This window comes from Amia ocellicauda, chromosome 8 (genome assembly GCF_036373705.1).
Source record: "Amia ocellicauda isolate fAmiCal2 chromosome 8, fAmiCal2.hap1, whole genome shotgun sequence".
Lineage (NCBI taxonomy): Eukaryota > Metazoa > Chordata > Actinopteri > Amiiformes > Amiidae > Amia > Amia ocellicauda.
In genome coordinates this window covers 35665905-35689063 of record NC_089857.1, presented here as the reverse complement: position 1 = coordinate 35689063, position 23159 = coordinate 35665905, and the positions used below count along the sequence as shown (strand labels likewise).

At 37.2% G+C, this 23159-nt stretch overlaps 1 protein-coding gene across 1 annotated transcript in view; it reads right to left on the bottom strand.

Annotated features, from left to right (window-relative positions):
* fbxl17 (F-box and leucine-rich repeat protein 17) overlaps nt 1-23159 on the bottom strand; it is a 259378-nt gene that overhangs the window by 8239 nt on the left and 227980 nt on the right. The window contains exon 9 of the mRNA XM_066711238.1: nt 6872-7014. Within this exon, the coding sequence (XP_066567335.1) occupies nt 6872-7014 (143 nt within the window). The remainder of the gene's footprint in view (nt 1-6871; nt 7015-23159) is intronic.

Sequence of the window (23159 nt, the reverse complement as noted above, 5' to 3'; positions counted from 1 at the left end):
GGAGGACTCTTGACGCCTGTGTAATTCTAATTTATGTTAACTGCATATCTTAGAAATTCCAAGTCGTGCCAAGTCGTTCGACAAAAACTTGGTGGCAACTGGTCTGAAATCTTTTATTACGGTTGCTCCGGGAATGATTTCTTTGACAGTTCACTTAACAAGAAGAAATGGTTTGGAAATACTCTATCTGCTTTGGGCCTGCATCTGCATATATTTTAAGAGAGTGAATACAGTTGATTCCACAAAAGAAACCTCCTTATATTGCAAAGCATGTTTCTTTTTTTTTTCTTTCCTCACCACCACAGGAAAGATAGGTACCATACCATGATTTATCTAGCAAATGCAAATTTTGTGAATTTCCCAAAGAAAATAATGTATCTGAGAAATTTTTCTACGGTAATACTTAAATACATAAGAATCAGAAGTTCGAAGATTTAAAATCAGTTTAAATGTTAAACAATCTTCTACGGTTTTACATTTTAGATTCAATCCCAAAATACAAAACTGAGTGTAAAAGATGAATATTATTCATGAAACTGAAGTAATACAGAGTTATAACATAGCAACCAAATATACATATATATATATATATATATACACACACAGATAACAAATACATAAATGTAATATTGTAAGTGAAAAAAGTAATTTTAGTAGGTCTTACATTTAGACGTGTGAGCAGCTTTGAGAACCTGTTAAATTAAATTTTCCAGGTTTGACACTTTCAAACAAATGCACTCATGGTGAACTGCCAAAAAAGTACCATAGAAATTATTCACAGCATGTCAAGGTGAATGACTGTTCATATGTTTTCTAAGAGTGGCAACAGCTAAAATCAGATAATTCTGACAGTAAAATCTGACTATGATTAAATACAAGCAAATGGAGCAGGCCAGGAAATGACTGGGAAAGCAGGGTGATTTGCAACATGGAATTGTTTCCTTTCGTTTCCACATGAACAGCAGTTTTTTATTTGTAGTCTGTTTTTGGGCTGTGGATTTATAAAATTGGATTATATGTTACAAAGATCCTAATTATTTTAGCATTTGTCTATGACAGATTTTTTTGTCTTGTGTTTTATAACAACTTTGTGCCAGTATTATTTTAATTCTTTAATGATCCTCCTCATATATTACAAATTCTCTATATAAAAAAAGTTATTTTACTTCACATGTGTATTATTTGGCCAAATAATAATATAAAAAGGTAATACTTTCACATCGTCATTTGTATAAAATAGGAAAAACTAAATTTTAAGTGAAAGCGAGAGATGACAAAGCCGAAAAAGACAGGGAATTGTCAAGTAAGACTGAGACTATGTTCTTACTTCACCCATGTTCTGACCAGGCTGCAGTACACAAGTACACACTGCTTAACTGGTATGTAGGCAAGTTTTCTTAAGACAAAATAAAGACAATAGTCACCGCCACTGGGCAGGTCTGTGGCTTACCGAGGATTCATAAGTTCTGTGAACTGCCTGTATTACTGTAAGGCTTAAAGCAACAAGGGCTTCCATTTAGTAAGCAGGTTGAACTTCAGAGCTGAGGTATCACTGGTTCGGTTTCGGGCTATGTGACAGCTGAGTGTGAACATGAATTTCTCAAAGGGCAGCTTAAAATTGTCTTGAACATTGCCAGGGTTGAATGGATTTGACGTTGGCCAAGTGGCCACTGTGTTTTGTCGGTAAGAATAGCATTAGTCCTCCCTGTGATCCCTTGGTTCTGTGGTTTGCACTGTGTAAAAAGAAAATCCATATTTCTGAGGACACATAAACATTGTCCAGTACTGGGCAGAGCTGATTAACAATCACCAATTTCAAACTGGAAGGCACAGCATATACTGCAGAGCAATCCAGACACTAAAGAGAAGCCGTTAAGGCAGGTTATCCAAAATAATTGTTTGGATTTTTGATGATTGTGCTAATTAACGATTGTGTACGCCCTATAACTTTCAAATGATTTGCTTTAGTGTTTATGGATTCAATCCAGATTTTGATGTGAAACATCTTTTCAGTACATGGGCATTGGATAATAAAAACCTTAGGCTTTATTAACAGAGCTCTTGACTCTTAGCAGACAAAGGGAGCTGTGAGTGAGGGGTCAGTGCTGTCAGAGCGGAGGAGCAGTGGGCTGGGCAGAGGAGGCATGTGCAGCTTATTTGGAGCCCTCATGAGACTGCTTTCTCTAAGGTGAGGGTCAGTCTAAAATTGATTACAGATTGTTGTTTAGGATTGACGTTGGGCCTGCATTTATAAAATCCAATAGCTGAAGAGCTGAGTTTCTGAGCAATTACTTATTTTTATTCACAGTCATACAGGGAGGAGAAGCATTTATGTTCAGATGTTCTCATGTTGTGCTTGGAACCATGACTCAAGCATTGGCCCCAGAAATGTAGGAGAGAGCAACGGGTGTATAAACAATCATGTGTTTTATGCTGTCAGAGCAATTATCTTGTTACACCCACAGCTGACTCTGATACACAATACTGAGTGGATCTGGACAAATGTGCAGTTTTTTCTATAAAATGACTGTGAGAAGGAGAACTATCACTGTGACTCAACAAGGTGTCACCGTGTCACTGCAAGAGCCAAACCAATCGTTTTCTGTATAATTAAGGAGCAAAAAATGAGACCCATTATAAATTATATTTAAAACAACCTGTTTATAATGCAATGAAAATGTACAGGTGTAGTTTGTAAAAGTAGTGCTCAGAAAAGCCAGAACTGCTTACACAAACATCAGAGATCAAATAAAGCACTGACATTAGATGGTAGATTTGCATCAAGAGCCCAATGTAATTTATAAGCAAAACAAAACTCTTCACATAGCAAATGTACCTAATGTACAGAATGGACTTAATTCACACACAAGCCAGTAAACAGGCTGGAGACAAGGAGGTACTAGTACAGTTAGACGGAATAAATAAATACCTAAATTTTGTAATGTTTGTTAGGCAACGAATAAGTGTGTGTGACCTTTTGCAAAACACACACTATACTGCATACTATGTACAGGGTTTTGTTGATGGGGGGACAGGCATAGCCATAGTGAACAAGAGCGGAGGGCAGAAGAAGGGCGCTTGTGTTTTCAGACATTCATTCATTTGTTTGGCCAAGCAGCACTGATTTTTTAATATAGCTGCAGTAAACCCTGATGTATATATATGTATTTTAGGAAGATCAAGTCTATACCATCTACCCCAGATACAAATTTGGTGTACAGCCATTGAGAGAGACTGGGACATCTGTTTTGAAGGTTTTCTCCTCTCAGTAGCCCGGGCCAGTTCATGCTTTGACTGAGACAGAGATGTACAATTGCATTTCCAAAACTCTGCGGAGAAGCTGATGCTCCAGTGAGACTCAGTTGACAGTTTTGAGTAATAGTTGAACATTAGTTTTCCCTTTACTGCTTTGGATACCACACAGCCCGGCTATATTTATTAAATTCATGATTATGGAAGACAAATATCTCACTAGTTGTGAGTAGTTTGCTAGACGTTTTATTCATTTGCATTCTCTATTAAGGATATAGCAGAGAAAGCCCTGGGAAGGAAGTGCCTCATATTTATACACTCTGAGAGCCATCAGCTAGACATGTCCAAGGCAGGAATCACCCAACTAGCTATTAAATTCAACAAGGATAAATCTGTGAAAATGGTAATGCGAGAGTTTAATTTAATTTTGTCTGCCTCTGATGAAGAAAGTGGAAGTAACCCTGAACACAAAAGACCCTTTTACCTCTCTGAGGTCACTGCTCTTTTCAGGAGTAAATTAAACCTTCAAGTCCAATTGATCTCTTTCTGAGGAATGGATCATGGAGATTGCACAGAGCAAGAAGACTGTAGAAGCTCACACAATTTTTCAGGTTCCTGGTCATTTATGATGGCTGTTACCACTTGTTTAACAGTGTGCCGTAATATTTGTATAACGTACATAAAATCCCACATCTTGAAATATTTGTGACTGAAGAAGGCACACTTAGTAGGACAAAAACAAGGTTTACATGTATGAATACACTAAGTGATCATTTCTGTGCTGACCCAGATTAACACTAATGTTGTTATTTAAGTAGGCTAGTCCCAGACTAGGCTAATCGAGGTCTTTGAAACTAGCTCATAATGTTGGAAATATTTATCATCTTAATACATTGCTAATTAGCACATTTACTATGTCAAGAAAAACAGGACTTAGAGCACAATTTATCAAAGCTGGGAGGAAGGGAAAATGTGTGTGTATGGTGCAGAGCTCTGCATCTCATTGCAGAAACATTTTACTTCAGTGTCAATGATCATATTTTGTTTTTAATGGAGTAGAAACCTAACATCATAATAGAGTAAACAGAGGGTTACAGAACAAACATAACACAAAATGCCTCGAGTAAGAAAGTGCAGCTGGTTTAAACTACTCAGTACGGTCTGTTTTGTTAAAAAAAAAAAAAACACAAACACACACAAAAACACCACCACAAACAATAACTAAAATAAAGAATAACTTGATTGTCCGTTTTGCACAATGTAGAGATTTGCAAAGAATTTGTCTGGTTTAAATGTCACTTCCTGTTATTTAACCCAGTCACAGTGTCATTTTAATTAAAAATTCCAAGCGGGACATTTCCTTAAATCTTTTCTAGGGTCAGGTGCTATGACGCAGAAACAAACACATTGTTTCATATCCAAGATATAAACATATCGATGTGAAATTCATAGCATATGTGATGAAAGAAATACAACAATGTAACCGGTTATGAGCTGAGTACCACTGTCCATATTAGAAAGATAAATATTATAATTCAATACCCTGTCAGCTAATAAAACTGCTTTCATCAACAGTTGGGGGACTGTATATGCATAATAACAAATCAGAAATAACTCCAGTCTTGATTTTGGTTTATAGCTATTCTGTGGAAAAGCAATTCCATATATAAAACAGAGAAAGTGTATGTGTGTGTGTGTGTGTGTGTGTGTGTGTGTGTGTGTGTGTGTATATATACAAATATATATATATATATACATACATACATACATACTGGATAAGGGTGTCTGCCAAGAAATAAATAAAATAATAATAAAAATAATAATAATAATAATAATAATAATAATAATAATAATAATAATAATACATATCCCTCACAATGTATTAAGGCATTTAAGTTCTTTATCTTCCATAACAGAGAACAAACGTTGAAGTGTTTGACTAGTAGTGATCCCACACCACCCTCTTTGCAATGCTTGTGCCTGCTTGAATTTGCACTAGTGTGCTTAGGCTGTGAATTGTTGGGGGTTCTGTTACACACCATCCATACTTGATGATAGTGATTATTGTACACTGAACACTAGTAGGTAAATGGACCAGTTCACCTGACACGGGTAAGTCGGGAGGTTACCACATGCGATTGGCTGATCTGTCACTTCCAGCTGTCTGAGGGATTGATCTCAGATTCCCTTGGTGAGTCATGAGAGGTACGGGTCCATTCCCATTGTCATGGCTCAGCACGGCAGAACTAACAAAGCATGATGGGGATTGACTGTAGATCTTCTGAATGATAATTAGGTGATGGCACCTTGCCTTTAACAGCTTTAAATACCAGAACATTTATTTCAGAATAATTTTTGTCCTTTTTTATTTTGAACTCTCTTTCCCTAAATAAAGAACAAAAGATCATCTGAATCTGTATAACCAATATAATAATTTAATCTATATGGCACAATCCTTTAAAGCACACAAAATCCATTCAATTACCTACACTGGTGATAAATAGATCTCAAGTCAAATAATTTATAATAAATTTCACCTTGAAAAAAACTGCTTCCAATCTCAAGATTTTCATAGATACAGTATTACAATAAGCCATATACACCGCTGCACAGAAAGGTAAGGAATTAAATACTTTGAATGTATAGCAAATTCAAATACAGTAACCAAAGGGATAATCTGCTAAAAAGGCATCATCTCTAACATACTATATCTTATTTTGCAATAGAATAAATTAATTTTTATGTTTTTGTTTTTAACCAGGGCCTGAATGCCTCTGTCCTTGGTCTTTCTGAACAAACACTACATTTATGACAAAAATTAAGACAGCAGGAGAGATCTATTTTTTATATCTCATGTGAGACCTATTTTTTATATCTCATGTGATGGATGTCAGTACTTTGTACACAAGCTGGCTGCTGGATGCTAAAATATGGCTAGCTTCTCTTTTGGCAACTTCTGAATTGGTGACCTTCTGGTCAAGAGCTAAAGTGACCTGTGGTCTATCTGGTGCCAACAGGGGAGGGGTTAGCTGCACCTTGGTTTTGTTTGCCTCTGCATATTGTGCAATATTCTAGCTGGAAATGAAAGACTGTTAAAGAACAGTTTGATTGTTGTTAATAAGATGCACACTTTATAAATGTTCTGTGCCCCCTGAAAGAAACGTGAAAATACATATGCAGTTGTAGTAGTTTAAAGTATTCACACCCTTCATTTGAAACAATGTTATTCTGTTTATTATTTTTTGTTTAATAAAGATTGTTGATGAATCTATAGTTGTTTAAATGAGATCTCTGTAGAGTTTTTTTTCGAAAGCTTAAATACATTTTGATGCTGTTGACTGTGAGTGTGTGTAAACCTTTGAATATCACAGTGCAGTGACAGAACAAATGTGTGTGTGTGTGTGTATGCTATATATTCTTTGAATCCTGCTGGAAAAAATATGAGGTGATGTCGTAAAAGATCCAAGAAATAGAAGCTATTTTAGAATGTGTCATAGCCAATGCATTCTTTGTAAACAAGTTAATTAGGGCAAGCTGTGGAGTAATCCTTGATCTGCCCTTTCTTTTGTTTACAGCAAGCAGTCAATAAGCACTAACAGCCTGCAGAAGAATCTCTTACCTTATCACACCTCATCAGTCCCAGATACCTCAGGGACTTGCTGCTCTTAGCAATCTGGGTGGCTCCCTGATCCGTGATCTCTTTACACCAGCCCGCGTCTACAGTCTCTATGGTGGTGCTGTACTGGCCAATAGCTATCAGAGCTGTGAAAGAAGGAAAATAAAATAAACATCTGTCTATATCTCTTTCACCAGTGGCAGCTAGAAGTATATAAGCCACAGCTGAGTCCACACATTACATTATTCTTTCAATAAAAAAATAAAATAAAACATTTGATCATTACAACCCCGAAAAGGCAATACATCAAGCAGGGCCATCAATCATACAACCAACCTGTTGCACACAGATTTCCACCCTGGTCATTTGTTTATGATAGAATTCAAACAATCCATTATGAAGCTGGCACATGTCAGAAGCAAGCCAGTATAAAGATGTATGAACTCCTAGCAGCATTAAGACTGTCCTATCTTGGCTCAGATCGCCATCCTCAGCCTGAGGTACATTAAGTGTTCATATTTTTCTGGCACAAATCTACACTTGGCCTGGCCTATTCCATAGAAATAAGCTCCTGCAGATTCCATACTTCTGACAGGTACCTAGTCTTGACAGTGTGTTTAAGTTGCTGCCAACTCTACTCAATAGGGTTTGGATGTGAAAGTCTATCCATCACTTGGATTTGTGTTCTGGGTCACAGTCTCATACCTTCAAACTTTCTGGGGCACAATGACAACTTCTTAAAGTGTACTTACACAGAAATTCATTTATTTTATTTTTACACTGAATAAAAGACATTTTAACCTCAAAGTAGTAAGACAAACTTAATGAAAAGTGTATTGATTAAAATGAGCAAAATTCACTGAATTGGCCCTGGATACAAGTTGCTATATAGAATGACTAGGCCCACTGAGTTAGCAAATGAAAACGGTTATTTATTAGTAATTTAGTACTACTAAAACTACTATTTCTAATGGTGCTACCTTAAATGTTGCCATTCCATAATCCCAGCACAAAAGTTAACCTTGTTATAATGTGACCTCAGTTTTACCAATCCTCCACTGAAGAGATATTTTTTCTAATCAATACATGAAATCCATTCAATAAGGATTAAATGTTGGGCTTTGACAGGGTTTTGTAATTGATAGAATAATGGCCATTAGAGAACTCTGTAAAACAGATTATTTCTAAAAAGAAAGTGATATCAAATTCTAAAACTCTTCATCATAATGCTGAACAGCTAAAGCATCTAAAACAACAAAGTAATTGCAAACAATTAGTTATTGTACAGTTATACTTCAAACTGCATCAGTTTCAGCACTGAGGACATTTCTCCCCCACACACACTTCTTTTCAAGTATACTTATGTTTAACTGTATAAGGATTCACATCTATAGTCAGTTGAAAACATTGAATATTTCTGTAGATGAAAAAAGTCATTTATCGCCAAGAATAACTGAACCTACATTTTATATATATATATATATATATATATATATATATATATATATATATATATATACACACCAGTTTGAAGCTAATATTCAACTTATTGTTTTTTTTTTTAATTCAACTTCAGATTAATTAACTGTACTTAACACCTTATAAATCAAAGTAACTCAGGCTGTAAACTATTCTATTAATAGTGCTTTATACTCAAGGGACTATCTTCATTTGGAATTATTGAATCCAAAGGTAAACATCTTAAATAGTTCAGATGATTGTTGAGCGCACCCTAGAAACGTTTATTTAATTAAATGGATTGCACTGAAAGTCTAGTCAATCAATTTGTTTTTTAAAGAGTGCTTTTTTGTGGTAAGCATCCTCTCCTTGCAGTTTACATGTCATGTCAACTCAGTCTGCCATTTAAACAAGCTCAGCATAAGAGTAGCATGGAGAGCAGGAGCCCGTAATGATCAAGATCCAAAACAATAAAATAACAGTTTAAAGACAGATGAGTTAACTGATTCAGAAGGAAGGCAACTTGATTGTTCTAAACTAAAGTACCACCACCATGTGTTCATTTCCTGTCCAAATATGCGCAACGGAAACATCATTGCAACCACTTTATTATGACTTGTACATTATGGTGCTCTGTCTCTTCTATTATAATGGAAGGCACAGTGCTGGCTGCCCGTTGGCTCTGTTGCCTTTGTCTGTATTCATCAACATGATCCTTACACTACATCAGTCTGTCTGTACAGTACACCTTGTGTGATGGTTTGCTCGTGTAGGCAGCATAAGCAAAGCAGACTGGCTGCTCATTATCTGCAGGGGGGCTCTATCAATCTCAATCACAGACAGATTTGAGGCTGAAGCCATTTCTCCTCAGGTTCCTTTAGTGTTTTGACTGTCATTTTAGTAAGAGCACTAGTAATTGTCTCGATTGTCTTGATTGCTGAACCCACCCTACAGCTTCTTGGCTTCATCTGTAATTGGTCTGGAAGGTCTGTTGTCTGGTTCTAGTTATAACACTCACTGTGGTCGAGAATTACAAATGGTCATTTTACAAACATGGTCAAAAAACACAGGAGGAGAATATAGCATAGCACAGTGTCATTGTAATTTTGCATTTATTTAGTTTTCAAAGTGCACAGCCAACATAGTACATTTCACAATCACTTTAAATAATTACATAAAAAAAAATAAAACCCACGCCTGCTTGGCCAGTTAGTTTGATGTGATATTTGAAGGTCAAACTGTTTGTACATTGTGTGTACACAGACTAACTTACAAACAGACTAAAGTACAACTAATTAAAATAATGGGTAGAAAATATCTTGCACAGTGCTTTCTTCTTTTGAGAAGAAAAAACTTGAGGTTCCTGTTATCAAATATTGAGGCATGCATGCTGAGACAGTACACAGTGACTGTCTCTCCCTCCCAGAAAGTCCAGCCCCTGTAGATGTAAGTCTGTATTTGTGGTTCCATTCATTCAGTTTGCTAACAATTCAATTTCTATCAATTGTAACTGCATGGATCTTGTTCTATACATTGTGACAACACTCAAACACAATAATAATAACTATATACATACTGGATTATGTAATACTTTGCACTGGGCTGTTTTGTGTGTTATACTTGAAACTTGTTGATATATATATATACACACATGTATACAAATAACAAGAGTTACTTTTACTGGAATTCACAATGCACTTCTTGAACTTTTCACTTTCACCGCAGGAAATGCACTTTGTTCACACCCTGTCTGCTCGCTGTCTCTTTCGCCAGGTGTGGTTGGCACAAACAAGCTGAACTGGACTGACAGATCACTACTGTTGACAGATCAACTATTTTTCCCCAGTTAAGTACATAATAAAACAAAACAAAAAAAAAACATTTTAAAGTAAGAGGCATTTGCCTTACCAACACTATGGGCTGAGTATTAACTGGGAAGATGGCAGATACATCTTTCATGTCACTATAATAAGGCAATGAAAAAGATACATACAAAGAAAGTGAACTTTACGACAATTTTAAAGATAGCACTCCATAAAACACAGATAAAATATCACGTTTAATATCCACTTCAGCAGATTTCATAAGTACAAAAATTCTAAAACTATGATTCAAACTTAGACCTTATACACCCTACTGCACAGTGTGCACAAAAAAACTAAACCTGCAACAGTTTTTTTCTACTGCAGGCTGATCAGTTTAAAGATGAGCTGAATGAAATCGCTCTCAAATCACATGCAGCGTTCTCTGAAATGTGAGGAATAAACAGCAATGAATGAAAAGGCTCACTCATGGGCTCACTGGGAGAGAAACTGTGCAGTATCTGCCTGATACTTACTGAGATGTTGCCTGGGAAAATCTAATGCATTTATCTGCATTTGAGAAACCAAAGTCTAGAATTACTAACTATAACAAATTGAAAGCAGTGCATTTCTTAAAATAGAGGTCATGTTTCCCTTTAAGACAAGTCATTACTAAAGGTCTGCTGATCATATGTACAGGAAATTATCTTCTGTGATGGATAACGATTTCCTGTCTAAAAATAAATTACGCCATATGCAAAGGTAAGATACAAAAAGAATCCCATCTCATGAGCAATGATTGGCTTGGAAGTGAAAACAGGAATGAGACCAAACACATTCCCTCGCTCCCTCAGTGGTGATATACTTGCCTGCATGAAATGGCTATAGCTCTTAAAGGAAGAGTACAGCAAAAATAAGGATAGATCTACACTGATGCACACAATATGAAAACAAACTCCACATTTACAGTATATACAGATAAATAAAAGTTTGTTATCATACGTTTATTTCACTCTGGGGTAACTTTGCATGCAATACGAATCTATGACAAGATGAAAGACCACAGCTATTGAGCAGACATGAGACACTATTCCCTATGTGTATCTACTAGGAACTAGCAATAAAGACTCATTTTACACTGTATCTTAGCAAAATCACTTTAGGATTTTGTTTGAATCAGAAGACCTTTAAATAATTTACTGGTGTGTAAAAAAAAGTTGAATTCGCTGTGGGTGATGGGGTAGGATCAAACTTCAAACTTAGTCCATGTCTAAAACGAATCTCTTATTAATATTCTTATTATTGGTCAGCCATGGTTTTTAGTGTTTTTTAGGTCAGACATTTGACTACGGTTAAGTAGATTCCTGCTTCCCCCTTGTAAATGACTTACACATGACATGAGTAAGTGCGGTTTATACTTCTGCTAAATCAGCAGGAAAATAAAGTTTCATTGTAGTGTAACCTCAAAACCTCCTGAAGAAAATGTCAGAAACATGTGGTCTAATATGGAAAGCTTTGAGTTTTGACTTTATATGTATAATATTTATTATTGGTGGTCTAGAGAGAAGTAACCATAAAAGTTCAAATCTAGCAAGTGAAAAGAGGAATGCAATTAATATGTATTATGATGAGACATTGTTTTGAATAAATTTTTCATTGCAGCAAAAAAGCTTTGGATTGTACAGACAAATTCAGATAGTATATCAGAACAACTGCAAAGAGGGGAAGTGGGAGAAAATCTGAAAAATGCAAATTACTTGGTACTAAAGGAGGAAAAATATATTTTACAAAATCCTTAACCTTTCAATTTAATGGTTATACTTTGGCAGACAACTATACTATGTGGTATAGATACAAAAAAAGAATGACACAAAAGTATAGGTAAAATGCCCTGACAATGAAAGGGTGAATTACATTATAAAAGATGCAGAAAACTGCATAATAAAGGTGTATGAATAAAGTTGAAAAGGAAGCTGAGCAGATTTTAAAAACCTTGGGCATAGGAGAAGCACAGGGAACTGATGTAATCCCCTCACAGTGTTCAATACTGGAAATTAATTATCCTAAGGCCAGTAATGGACATCCGTCCCCAAAGATACCCAAGACGTGACTTAAATACAGTTTGGTTGCCTTTTACATTTTATGAAACAACTTCTAACAGCTAGGCCAGGAAAGCAGTTTAAAGGTGCTCCTTTGATGCTTTTTTATGATCGTCCTGCTACAGACAACAACCGTCTGCATCCTAATGATGAAGTCTCAGCCTGATAACCTTTGAGAGCTGGGCAGGTCCTTAGCAGAGAAAAGCACGATCTGATTGAGATGCCTTTGCACACTACCTGACAAACCTTCTCCTTCTATGAAAATGTCCTGGTGTATTCATGAATACAGACAAGATACAGCAGACAACAGGGCACAGAGCTTCAGAGCAATGGAAAGATAACAGGATATGCAGAGGACATGGGTAACAAGTAAACAGAATTTACAAGCATTGTTTTTCCCACTTATCTAATCTAAAATGTAAAACAAACAACGGGCATACAATAAAGATAAGCATCAAAAGAGAAAAACAACCTCATATATGCAGCATAAACTTTACCATGGCTATTAGAGGTTAATTAATTCATAAATTATTAAACATGAATTTTTGGGTGACCCCTTCATTTGAGAGCTTTCAAAAATGAATTAAAACTATAAAACAACTATAAAGCCTGAGTTTGACTTCAGCCCTGGTGTTCAGATTCCCTAGCATGGTGTGGAAGGATCATTTGGTAAAAACAATTTTACCTTAATCCCAATAGCAATTTCAAATAAATTTCATTTATAAATGGTTTTAAAGAGTTTTATTTAAAAATAAAACCAGTTTTGGAGCGTGAGGGAATATGTTGTGGGAGAACAACAAAACCTTGTAGTTTGAATGATGGGAAATACATTTGTGGCTGCACTCGTACTAATTACAGTAAGGTCTTTATACCAATTTCATGCCATCTGTGATAAGAGAGCATTTACTACTGCGTGAAGAACACTTATACTATTGGAAAAGTATGCAACACCAACCAATGTCTGTTGCATGACGTTAATCAAGTAAAGGACAAACATTAGCAGTAAATAGAGATCAAAGAAATCTGTGTGTGCATCCTAATTTTGATAAACAGCCACAAAATAGATATTAAATTCACACATCCGAAAAAATAGGCATGCCACAGCCACCCAAGACATTTTTTATAAAAATACATAATGCACCTGTCATTTATGTAAATAATATTGTAATATTATAAGGGTCTGCCACAATTAAATAAGTTATTGAAAGGGTGTGTGGCACACAATTTTAAGTAAAATTAGGTGTGCCTCAGGTTTCCAGAAGTCTTCTATATGTAGATCATTATAGATCTTCAGCACGGTAAGTTAAATGTTTTTAATTGTAATGATAATGAGGGTGTTTACAACAGTAAGTAGGCATTGAAGTGATTGCTGCTTATACTTAAAATACAGTTTGGGAACATTAAAAAGATATTACTATTAGAAACACTAGTGCATTTAATGAAGAATATAAAGGAACATTATATTGTCTCATTAAAAAGAGAATAAACTAAGCCAAATGGCAATTATTATTATTTATTATTATTGTTATTTACATGTAACAGATCTGCAAATATATGGATATTAGCACATATCCAGACTACTCCTTAGGCAAGAAGTAATAAAATGCACCAATGGATACTTATTATTTCACAAAGTACACATTTAATCTAAGTAAAAGCTTGATGTTGAAATGCACTGCTACTTTAATCAGACATTTACACTCAACACAACAGATCTCATTCTGTCCTGGCACATTGATTTCTTTTATAGTTTATTAACCTTCATCTCAGGGGTACAAACATTAAGAGCATAGAAAACCCCTCAGAAATGTATATAACTGCAGAATAAAACAAACAAAAATGACCATTACATGATGCATTTAAGCATTCAGAATTTAAACATTTAGGGTCCAAAGTTTTAGTAAATGTGGAAGCAAAAATAAAGACAGAAAACAATTAAAGTCCTGCATGAGGCTAAATATATATACTCAATGTGATAAACATATAATCTAAAGGATAGCTTGCCAGCACAATGACTGGCCCAGTACAACTGTTTAGTGATTCGTGAATTTGACTTTATATAGCTGTAGGAATACACTCTAAGTCTCACAGCAAGAGCCAACCATTTAGAACAATGCTTTATTTTTAAACATGGAGAACAAATGAGTTGTATAGAAAAAGACCCATAATTGACAAACAGGTACATGGGCATGACATATTGACAGGGAGACTTTAAGAATCACAGAATAACAGTTTCAAATGACAGGTGTAAATTATTTTGACTACAACGGTAACTATCAAGCAAAAATTAATTGAGAGGGTCAAACATTCACATTAAAATGGTTTAGTAAAATAAAATAGCTTTAAATCGATCCCCACGCCTAGTATTGAGGACTCTTTAAACCTGGTAAATTATCTAAGAAAGGATAAATCTTTTAATCTCTGTATGTGGTTTATTAATCATACTGTACATGACAGGCCTTTCATTTAAATTACATTCTGAATCTTTAGTAAAACTTAGACAGGGCAAAATCTCACACAATGTAATTCCCAACAGCAATTGAAATATATTTGCCGGGTAAAGTTACTTCATGTGTTACTTTATTTATAGCTCCTAAATCGTAACACATGTGTCTTGATAAGTAAGTGTGAAGATGCACCAGGTCATGCTTAAAGCAGTCAGAGATGGCTGATTATTTCATTGGAGGAAGAAACTCTTTATACACTCACCTAAAGGATTATTAGGAACACCTGTTCAATTTCTCATTAATGCAATTATCTAACCAACCAATCACATGGCAGTTGCTTCAATGCATTTAGGGGTGTGGTCCTGGTCAAGACAATCTCCTGAACTCCAAACTGAATGTCTGAATGGGAAAGAAAGGTGATTTAAGCAATTTTGAGCGTGGCATGGTTGTAGGTGCCAGACGGGCCGGTCTGAGTATTTCACAATCTGCTCAGTTACTGGGATTTTCACGCACAACCATTTCTAGGGTTTACAAAGAATGGTGTGAAAAGGGAAAAACATCCAGTATGCGGCAGTCCTGTGGGCGAAAATGCCTTGTTGATGCTAGAGGTCAGAGGAGAATGGGCCGACTGATTCAAGCTGATAGAAGAGCAACTTTGACTGAAATAACCACTCGTTACAACCGAGCTATGCAGCAAAGCATTTGTGAAGCCACAACACGTACAACCTTGAGGCGGATGGGCTACAACAGCAGAAGACCCCACCGGGTACCACTCATCTCCACTACAAATAGGAAAAAGAGGCTACAATTTGCACAAGCTCACCAAAATTGGACAATTGAAGACTGGAAAAATGTTGCCTGGTCTGATGAGTCTCGATTTCTGTTGAGACATTCAGATGGTAGAGTCAGAATTTGGCGTAAACAGAATGAGAACATGGATCCATCATGCCTTGTTACCACTGTGCAGGCTGGTGGTGGTGGTGTAATGGTGTGGGGGATGTTTTCTTGGCACACTTTAGGCCCCTTAGTGCCAATTGGGCATCGTTTAAATGCCACGGCCTACCTGAGCATTGTTTCTGACCATGTCCATCCCTTTATGACCACCATGTACCCATCCTCTGATGGCTACTTCCAGCAGGATAATGCACCATGTCACAAAGGTCGAATCATTTCAAATTGGTTTCTTGAACATGCAAATGAGTTCACTGTACTAAACTGGCCCCCACAGTCACCAGATCTCAACCCAATAGAGCATCTTTGGGATGTGGTGGAACGGGAGCTTCGTGCCCTGGATGTGCATCCCACAAATCTCCATCAACTGCAAGATGCTATCCTATCAATAAGGGCCAACATTTCTAAAGAATGCTTTCAGCACCTTGTTGAATCAATGCCACGTAGAATTAAGGCAGTTCTGAAGGCGAAAGGGGGTCAAACACAGTATTAGTATGGTGTTCCTAATAATCCTTTAGGTGAGGGTATATTTAGGCAATGTAATATAGAAGCCAGCCATGTAAGCTCAGACAGAGACATAAACCCATGGGAGGTGACCTCACAGGATGCAGATTCATCCCACGGTGGCAGCAACTGCCAAGTGAAAAATGCATTTGTCATGACAGTGTCTTCAATCTAAAAGAAAATTGGCAGTAGGAAGACAAAACTGAAGTAAACCCCAAACTGCTGATTTTCATGTATACTTTAATTTACCACATCAGGAGCCCTCATAAATGACCCCATCCCTGTATGGGGTAGCTATATAATAACCAAATTCATGCTACTGCTTAAAAAAATCCCAAACTATAACACCTACTTCCATAGAATTAATTGCACATCTGGTTTGGGAGTTTATAAGCAGTAAAAGGGCAAAGGCAAAGACCTCACGACTATAGGAATTGGCAGCTCCTGCTCTCCTGGGTTAATCCAGGATCATAACCTCGACCTGGAGTAAAGCATCTTAGCTCCAGCAAAGGGCAGTTTATTCAGCCTTGACACTCAATGGTAGCTAACCCTATTCACCCAAGTGACTTCCATTTGTATTTTATGGTGTGCTGGTTGGGTTAAGCCAATGGTTTTCAATTAAAGCCTGATCTGATGGCATAAAAGCAATTTCACATGCGACCAGAGACACTGCTACAAAAGAATGCCAACACATCACGAGCCCCAGGCAGCTCTTGCTTCAATGTTATAGCATTTCAATTTAGCTAGAAATCATTTTTATTATATTTTTTCAGTACCTAGAAACTACAATTTTGTGATATACATAATTATTACATGATAACAATAAATATAAAATTACAAGACAAGTATTATCAATTCTACATCTATACTTTTTGTACTATTTATTTATGATATATACAATTAGTAATTTATTAGTAGTATTTATATCTTTACAAATGTAGAAATAGGTAGCAGATTTCTATATTCTAATCATTAGACCTTAAGAAACCTGCAGGTATTAAAGTGTATATGATTACATTTTCAAGAAAATATACAAACTCGTGTTTACCCATTTGTCCTTTCATTCTTTTAACCTTCAAATCAACACCACAATGTGATGTTGGAACTTTTCTTGTGGCCTGCTCTATACAAAGCCCAAACCTTTTCTTCTTAGTAGCTCAATAAGAAAGCAATCCACCCTCTAATCACACCCTTTAAGGTAGTGCTAAATGAGGGCATAATTGGGAAACTTCCCTAGTCAGCATTTCATTCTCAGAACCAGACCAGTTTGTTGTTTTGTTTCATTCATTTATTTATTAATTTTCACAAAGACATTCTGTCACAAGACATATAAATTGTGGCTGCAAACGCTTCACACTAATGTCCACAGATTCTGTTATATAATTTATGATATATTTTAATTTAATTTGTCTTAATGGCTCCAGATACTGCAAATTGTTTCTCTTTTACAACCCAATTTAGTGTGGCTTCTGGGGACTGAGGAAATTGCTTCCTACTGTGATGATGCTACAGGCTGTGGACGAGCAGCAGATACAGGCTGAAGGAAACTCAAACATGCAAATAACCATTCAAAAGTGGCAAATCAACAGTACAAAAGAGAATCGACTGTTTTCAAAATGTTAAACGATTACAAAAATATTTTGCTCCTGTCTATTGAAAAATTAAATGTTCAGCCTACTTCAATTTAAGGTTCAGCCAAGCTATGCCACCCTTCCTCTTATCCGCAGGGAAATGGAAAAAACACATTGCACTACAAAGCGAGTCTTTGATATCTTACATATATCTGTGTTGGAGTTCTCATGCAAAGTATGTTAATCCTACAGAGTTCTGCATTTAATAAAACATTCAGTGCAACAACTGAAGACATCCTTTTATCAAGTACATACGAATGAACTAAACCTGTGTTAATCTTCATAGCATGTCTAAATCGATAGAACAGAAAGGCAATGCTATTCACTGAAGAGAATTAGCTAAATTAAAACTCGCTTCTGCCCTGAATGCATACAATGTAGGCTTATGAATTAGTATTGTATTGTGATTCTTACCAATCCCCTTTCAAAAGTTGTAACATCACAAGTATTTATGACCACTACGCATTTCCCTTTATTAGAAAACAAAGAAAGTTAATTGAGTTAAGCTTCCATGTAGTGAAATATGAACTGAGATTGAATTTGTTGCATCAGGAGACCCAAAGGTTCATAAATGCTGCTTCCTGTTTAAGGGGATTAAGCACAACTAAGAAGTGACTCCTTGCAGGAAGAGGAGAAGTGGCACAGTGCAGATACAGATATGCCAGAAGGATGGACAGGGGGAGGATTAGTGCACTCTGAGGTCAGGTACTCACAGCCTTCTTACTGAGCAGCACTGCAGATGGAAAATGTTCAGAAAGGCAGTGATCTATTGAGCTGCTGAAAGATGACCTGGCTCCTTTGACGTCAAGTGACAGAGGCCCCTCTCGCAGAAGAGCATAACAACACAAAGGTAAGTGTGGGTGAACACTGTTGACAGCACTGCTGGGCAAACATGATTTTTCACAATCCCTTTTACGTGAATGAAAACTAGAGGGTAACATTTGTGCTTTTGTTTATTTCTCCTTTATTACCTCACCTGTGGATGATTCATTCATGTCTTGGGAGACCTGGGTATTGACCATATAAGTATTCTCTTGCTTCTGGTAATAACCAGGGGGACATACTGTTATATTCCAATTTAAGTATCCAAATTAATTGCATCTGTTAAGGCTTTGAAGCTGTGATCAACTTGAATCACCTTCACACGGTAGTGCCTTACTATCATGTTTCTTAGTCTACAGATGCATTAATACATTAAACTATTAACAAATTCAAAGTCTTGGCAATCTTGTCACAATTCTTAATTTAGAAAAAAAACATTTCAATCATACTTATTAATTAAAAACACTTTTAAAATGCTAGAAATTCAGTTGCTTCAAAAAACACTTTTACTGGAGCAATTTTGACATACTAACATATTATAACACTCTTTTCCCTCCATCATTGCTGAAGGCAGATAATGAAACATTTGTTTGCACAATCAGATTAGGAAGCATATTCTGCATAATACATTTGATTGAAAGTCTGAAATTAGAGCTTCAAATATCCTGCATTCCTGACATTCTTTAATTGCTATGACATATATATATATAATAATAATATAATTCTGTCTTAGACAGTATCAAGTGATATTAGGGACCGTTCTCAAAAGCATTTTTTCTGTAATTTTATTGTAATTATGTACTAAATTATGTTTGGTAAGTTAGTACTTAAAGATAGGGTCTGCAATCCTGAGAGGCCAGCAGTCAGCAGCTTGTTTTGAAAGCATAGAGCCGCCCTCGCTTCAGAGGCGTCTCCAAAGCCACGCCCCCTCTATCACACATGCGCACACACACAGAGCAGAGTCTCAGCGCCAAGAGGAGAGATGTGTTGGTGGATCGAACGCTTTCAGATGACCGCATGTCTCATTAACAGGTTAGACATTATAATAATAACGAGAGTAAACAACTTATTTACGGTTATTATGTTTTTAAAAATAGTAGCTGCGGCTCGCCTTCCATTCTCGCGCTCGCTCTGCACAGTCAAGGTTCCCGCGCTGATGACGTGTGATTGTGTGCGCGAACAAGTTGCGCGGCTGTATGCAAATATAGATTGACAGACAGGAAGGACATCCTATCATTACATTCGGACCGAATGCAATGATTGGTCGATCCTTTTTTAGTCCTGTCCCTTCCACAGAAGATATATATATATATATATATATATATATTTGTTTACATTTAGACCACTTAAATTATTGATTGCTATCAGGATGTGAAGAGACTTTCAACCAGTATACCTCTCCAGGGCATGGCCTGTCGGCCGGGGCCCGCCGACCGTGTTCCCTGTGTAGCCGTCTATCAAGGTTCTGGGGATCACGATCGACGGGACCAACACGGGCACCCAGAGCTGGGAGGAGGCCTTATCCAAGGTCCAAAGGAAGATCCACGGCTAGAGCACAAGGACCTTGACGATGGCTGGTAAGGTGCTGGTCGTCAAGGCCATCCTCTTCCCGATACTTCTCTACGTAGGAATGATCTTCCCCCCAGACAAGGTCATCGCAAAACTAGTGACCAGAATTATATTTCGGTTTGTCTGGGGGAGCAAAATGGAGAGGCTGAAAAGAGTGCAGATGGTGAAGGGTACCCTGGATGGAGGCAGGGGGGTCCCGGACGTTGTGCGGCTTATAAAGGTGCAGGGGCTGGCATATGTGGTCAAGAACATCCAGGCTGCAAGAAAGTGAGTTTTATGAACCGCTTTTATTTTGCCAGCAGCCTGAGACCATTCGGCCTCTGCGCCATGGATAACACCAGGCCACACTCGTGGGATCCCCCGCCATTCTACAGGGCGCTCCGAGCATTTGCACTCGAAGTAGGCCTCCATAAAGTCGTGCTGGCCTCCTGGGATTATAAGACCATCTGTAGCCAGATGAGATCTACCCAGGAGACCAGCCGGATAGAAGATTTCCCTCCCGAAACCTGCCGGTTTATCTGGGCTAACGCTACGCACGATTGCCTCACAAACACGCAGAAAGATGTCTCCTGGATTGCTGTGAGTCGGTGTCTCCCCACTCGAGTGTTCATGCACAGAAGGGGCCTGGCCCCTTAAGACATCTGCCCCTACAAGGGTTGCCTGGGGAAAGAGACGGAGGCTCATATCTTTAGGGATTGCTCCTCCGCCTGCAGGGTCTGGTTCCTGTTTTCTCCGTTCCTCCACAGGTTTGCCGTTCCTGTGCGGGCGACCGCCCAGCAGATCCTCTATGGACCAGCCAGGGGTGCTGGTGGCGTGTCGTCTGCGCAGTGAAACAGGCCCTGTGGGAGGGACGGAACATATGTCTATTCAACAAGCAGGAGCTGGACCCAATCTTCATCGCGTGGAGGGGCATGGTACTAGTCAGGGATTATGTTAATCTGGAGGTCCACCAGAGGGGCAAGGAGGAAGCCTTTAAGAACTGGCAAATACAAGATCTGGGGGAGCTCAGGATCCCGTGATGGGACCCACCTCCGGGGACGGCCATCTCCCCTGCTAGAGCCCAAGTCCAAGATCTTTTAATCACTTTTAATGAACGATTGTTTTAGAAAAAACAAATTTTAATTGTTTTTAAAGAATTAGTTGATTTTAAAGGCACTTGTTTTGTTTTGGTATTTGGTTGGTTTTGTTCTGTTTTTTCATTTGTCAAATACATTGGCCGTTTGGTTTTTAATTATAAATGCATCAGACTGTTTTGTTTTTGTTTTTTATTTTATGGTTTTATTTGTTTTATGATTTATCTGATGCATTCTCAGTTAATTTAAATGTATTTGACTATATTGTTTATTTGTTTAATGGTTTTATTTGGCAGTATTGCCTTTAATCACAAGTTTATTTGATTTATTGCACACGTTTATTTGAGTTCATGTATTTTGTTTAAATTAATCACTATAAGATTTTAAAATTTTTAATCATAAGTATTAAAATGTTGAATGTTTTTATTATTTTGTAATGTAAAATACTTATCCTAATAAAACAGTATAACAAAAAATGTTTCTGGAAAAGATTACATACCCTACCTTTAAGGTATAAAGTTAATGGCATAATATGGGAACTCTCCTATCTGTGTTCAAATTTAGTAACGTTGTGGGTCATTCATCAGATTATTTTGTGAATGAAAGCCTGGGGTATTTTGTTCCACCCCTGGACAATACACGTCTCAAACTGCTGAGGAATTGGTTGTGGCAGATGACACTGCTGCCAAGACCCAAATTCATCCCAAAGGTATTCACTCAGTACCACGTTTGGTCAGGGCAGCATTCTGGCACCTAAATACTCCAGCTATGAGAGTGCACTGTAAAGTAATGTAAAGAGCTTTCAGATACTGGAGTTCTACAATCTAGAACCTGAACCTGAAACGTGGCCATGACTATGGGTGGTACATCCAGGTTAATCATATTGGGGGTGGGGTGGTCCATTGTGTCTACTAATTAATATCCATATAAAAAATACAAAAAACAGCTTTTGCCAGGGAATCATCATCCAAAAATTAGTGTGGAATTTAGCTTTGCTACAGATCACTTTCCCTTTCCTCTGGTATCACATCTGGTATAGTGTGCCTATCTTCCAAATAAAATAAAATAATATTAAATCAAATACAAATCTTAATATGACACACTGTATCATGTGTTACACCCTTGCATGCATGAAGAAACAATTATATGTTGTAAGAAAATGAGGGTTTCAAATATACCCTCTGGATATGCGAGTCTGTTTGTTTTCAAAGACAAATATATCAAACCACCTGAGCAACAATTGTTTCTTAATTTATTTATTTATACCTACTTGGCTTCACAACTTGGAATGAAAACAAAAAAGAGCTTCAGAATACGTTTACAAGCTGTGGGACCTTATCATACTGAGGAATCTTAAAATCACTTGACAAAAGAAACAAAATTGCAGGACCTACAATCAATCCATCTAGTACAAGAAAGGAAAATAAACAGGTATTAACTATGGACTGGAAATGGGAAATGGCAGAGGCATTCCTAATGTCCCCAGGCAGGGAATTCCACAATGTCAAAAACCACTTGGAGTGATGTGGCACTGATGTGTCAGGAGAACTCAATGGATGCCTTGGGGTGTAAGCAGGTCAGGAGTTCAGAGACACAGAGATTGGTCTCGGGTTTCGTAAGACCTTATATGTAAATAAGTGAACCTCAAAGCTTATGCACGCATTTATGCTGGTCAGTACTATTGAGTTTGGCTGAGTGTAACCAGCAAACAGGAAAGAGAACAGTGAAGGAACGGTGCCTGGAGCCTACAGAGTGAGAGATTTTAATACTGCATCATGCTGTGAATGATTTTTGGGTATCGGGTATTTCGATGTCTGCGAGGCAGGAGGACAGCACAGAAAGAAGAAGAGAATCTTGAAGCTGTAGCCAGGCTGATTTTAAAGTATCATGTTGTTTAATAAACAAAAACAAAAAGAATTGCATTGAATATTTAAT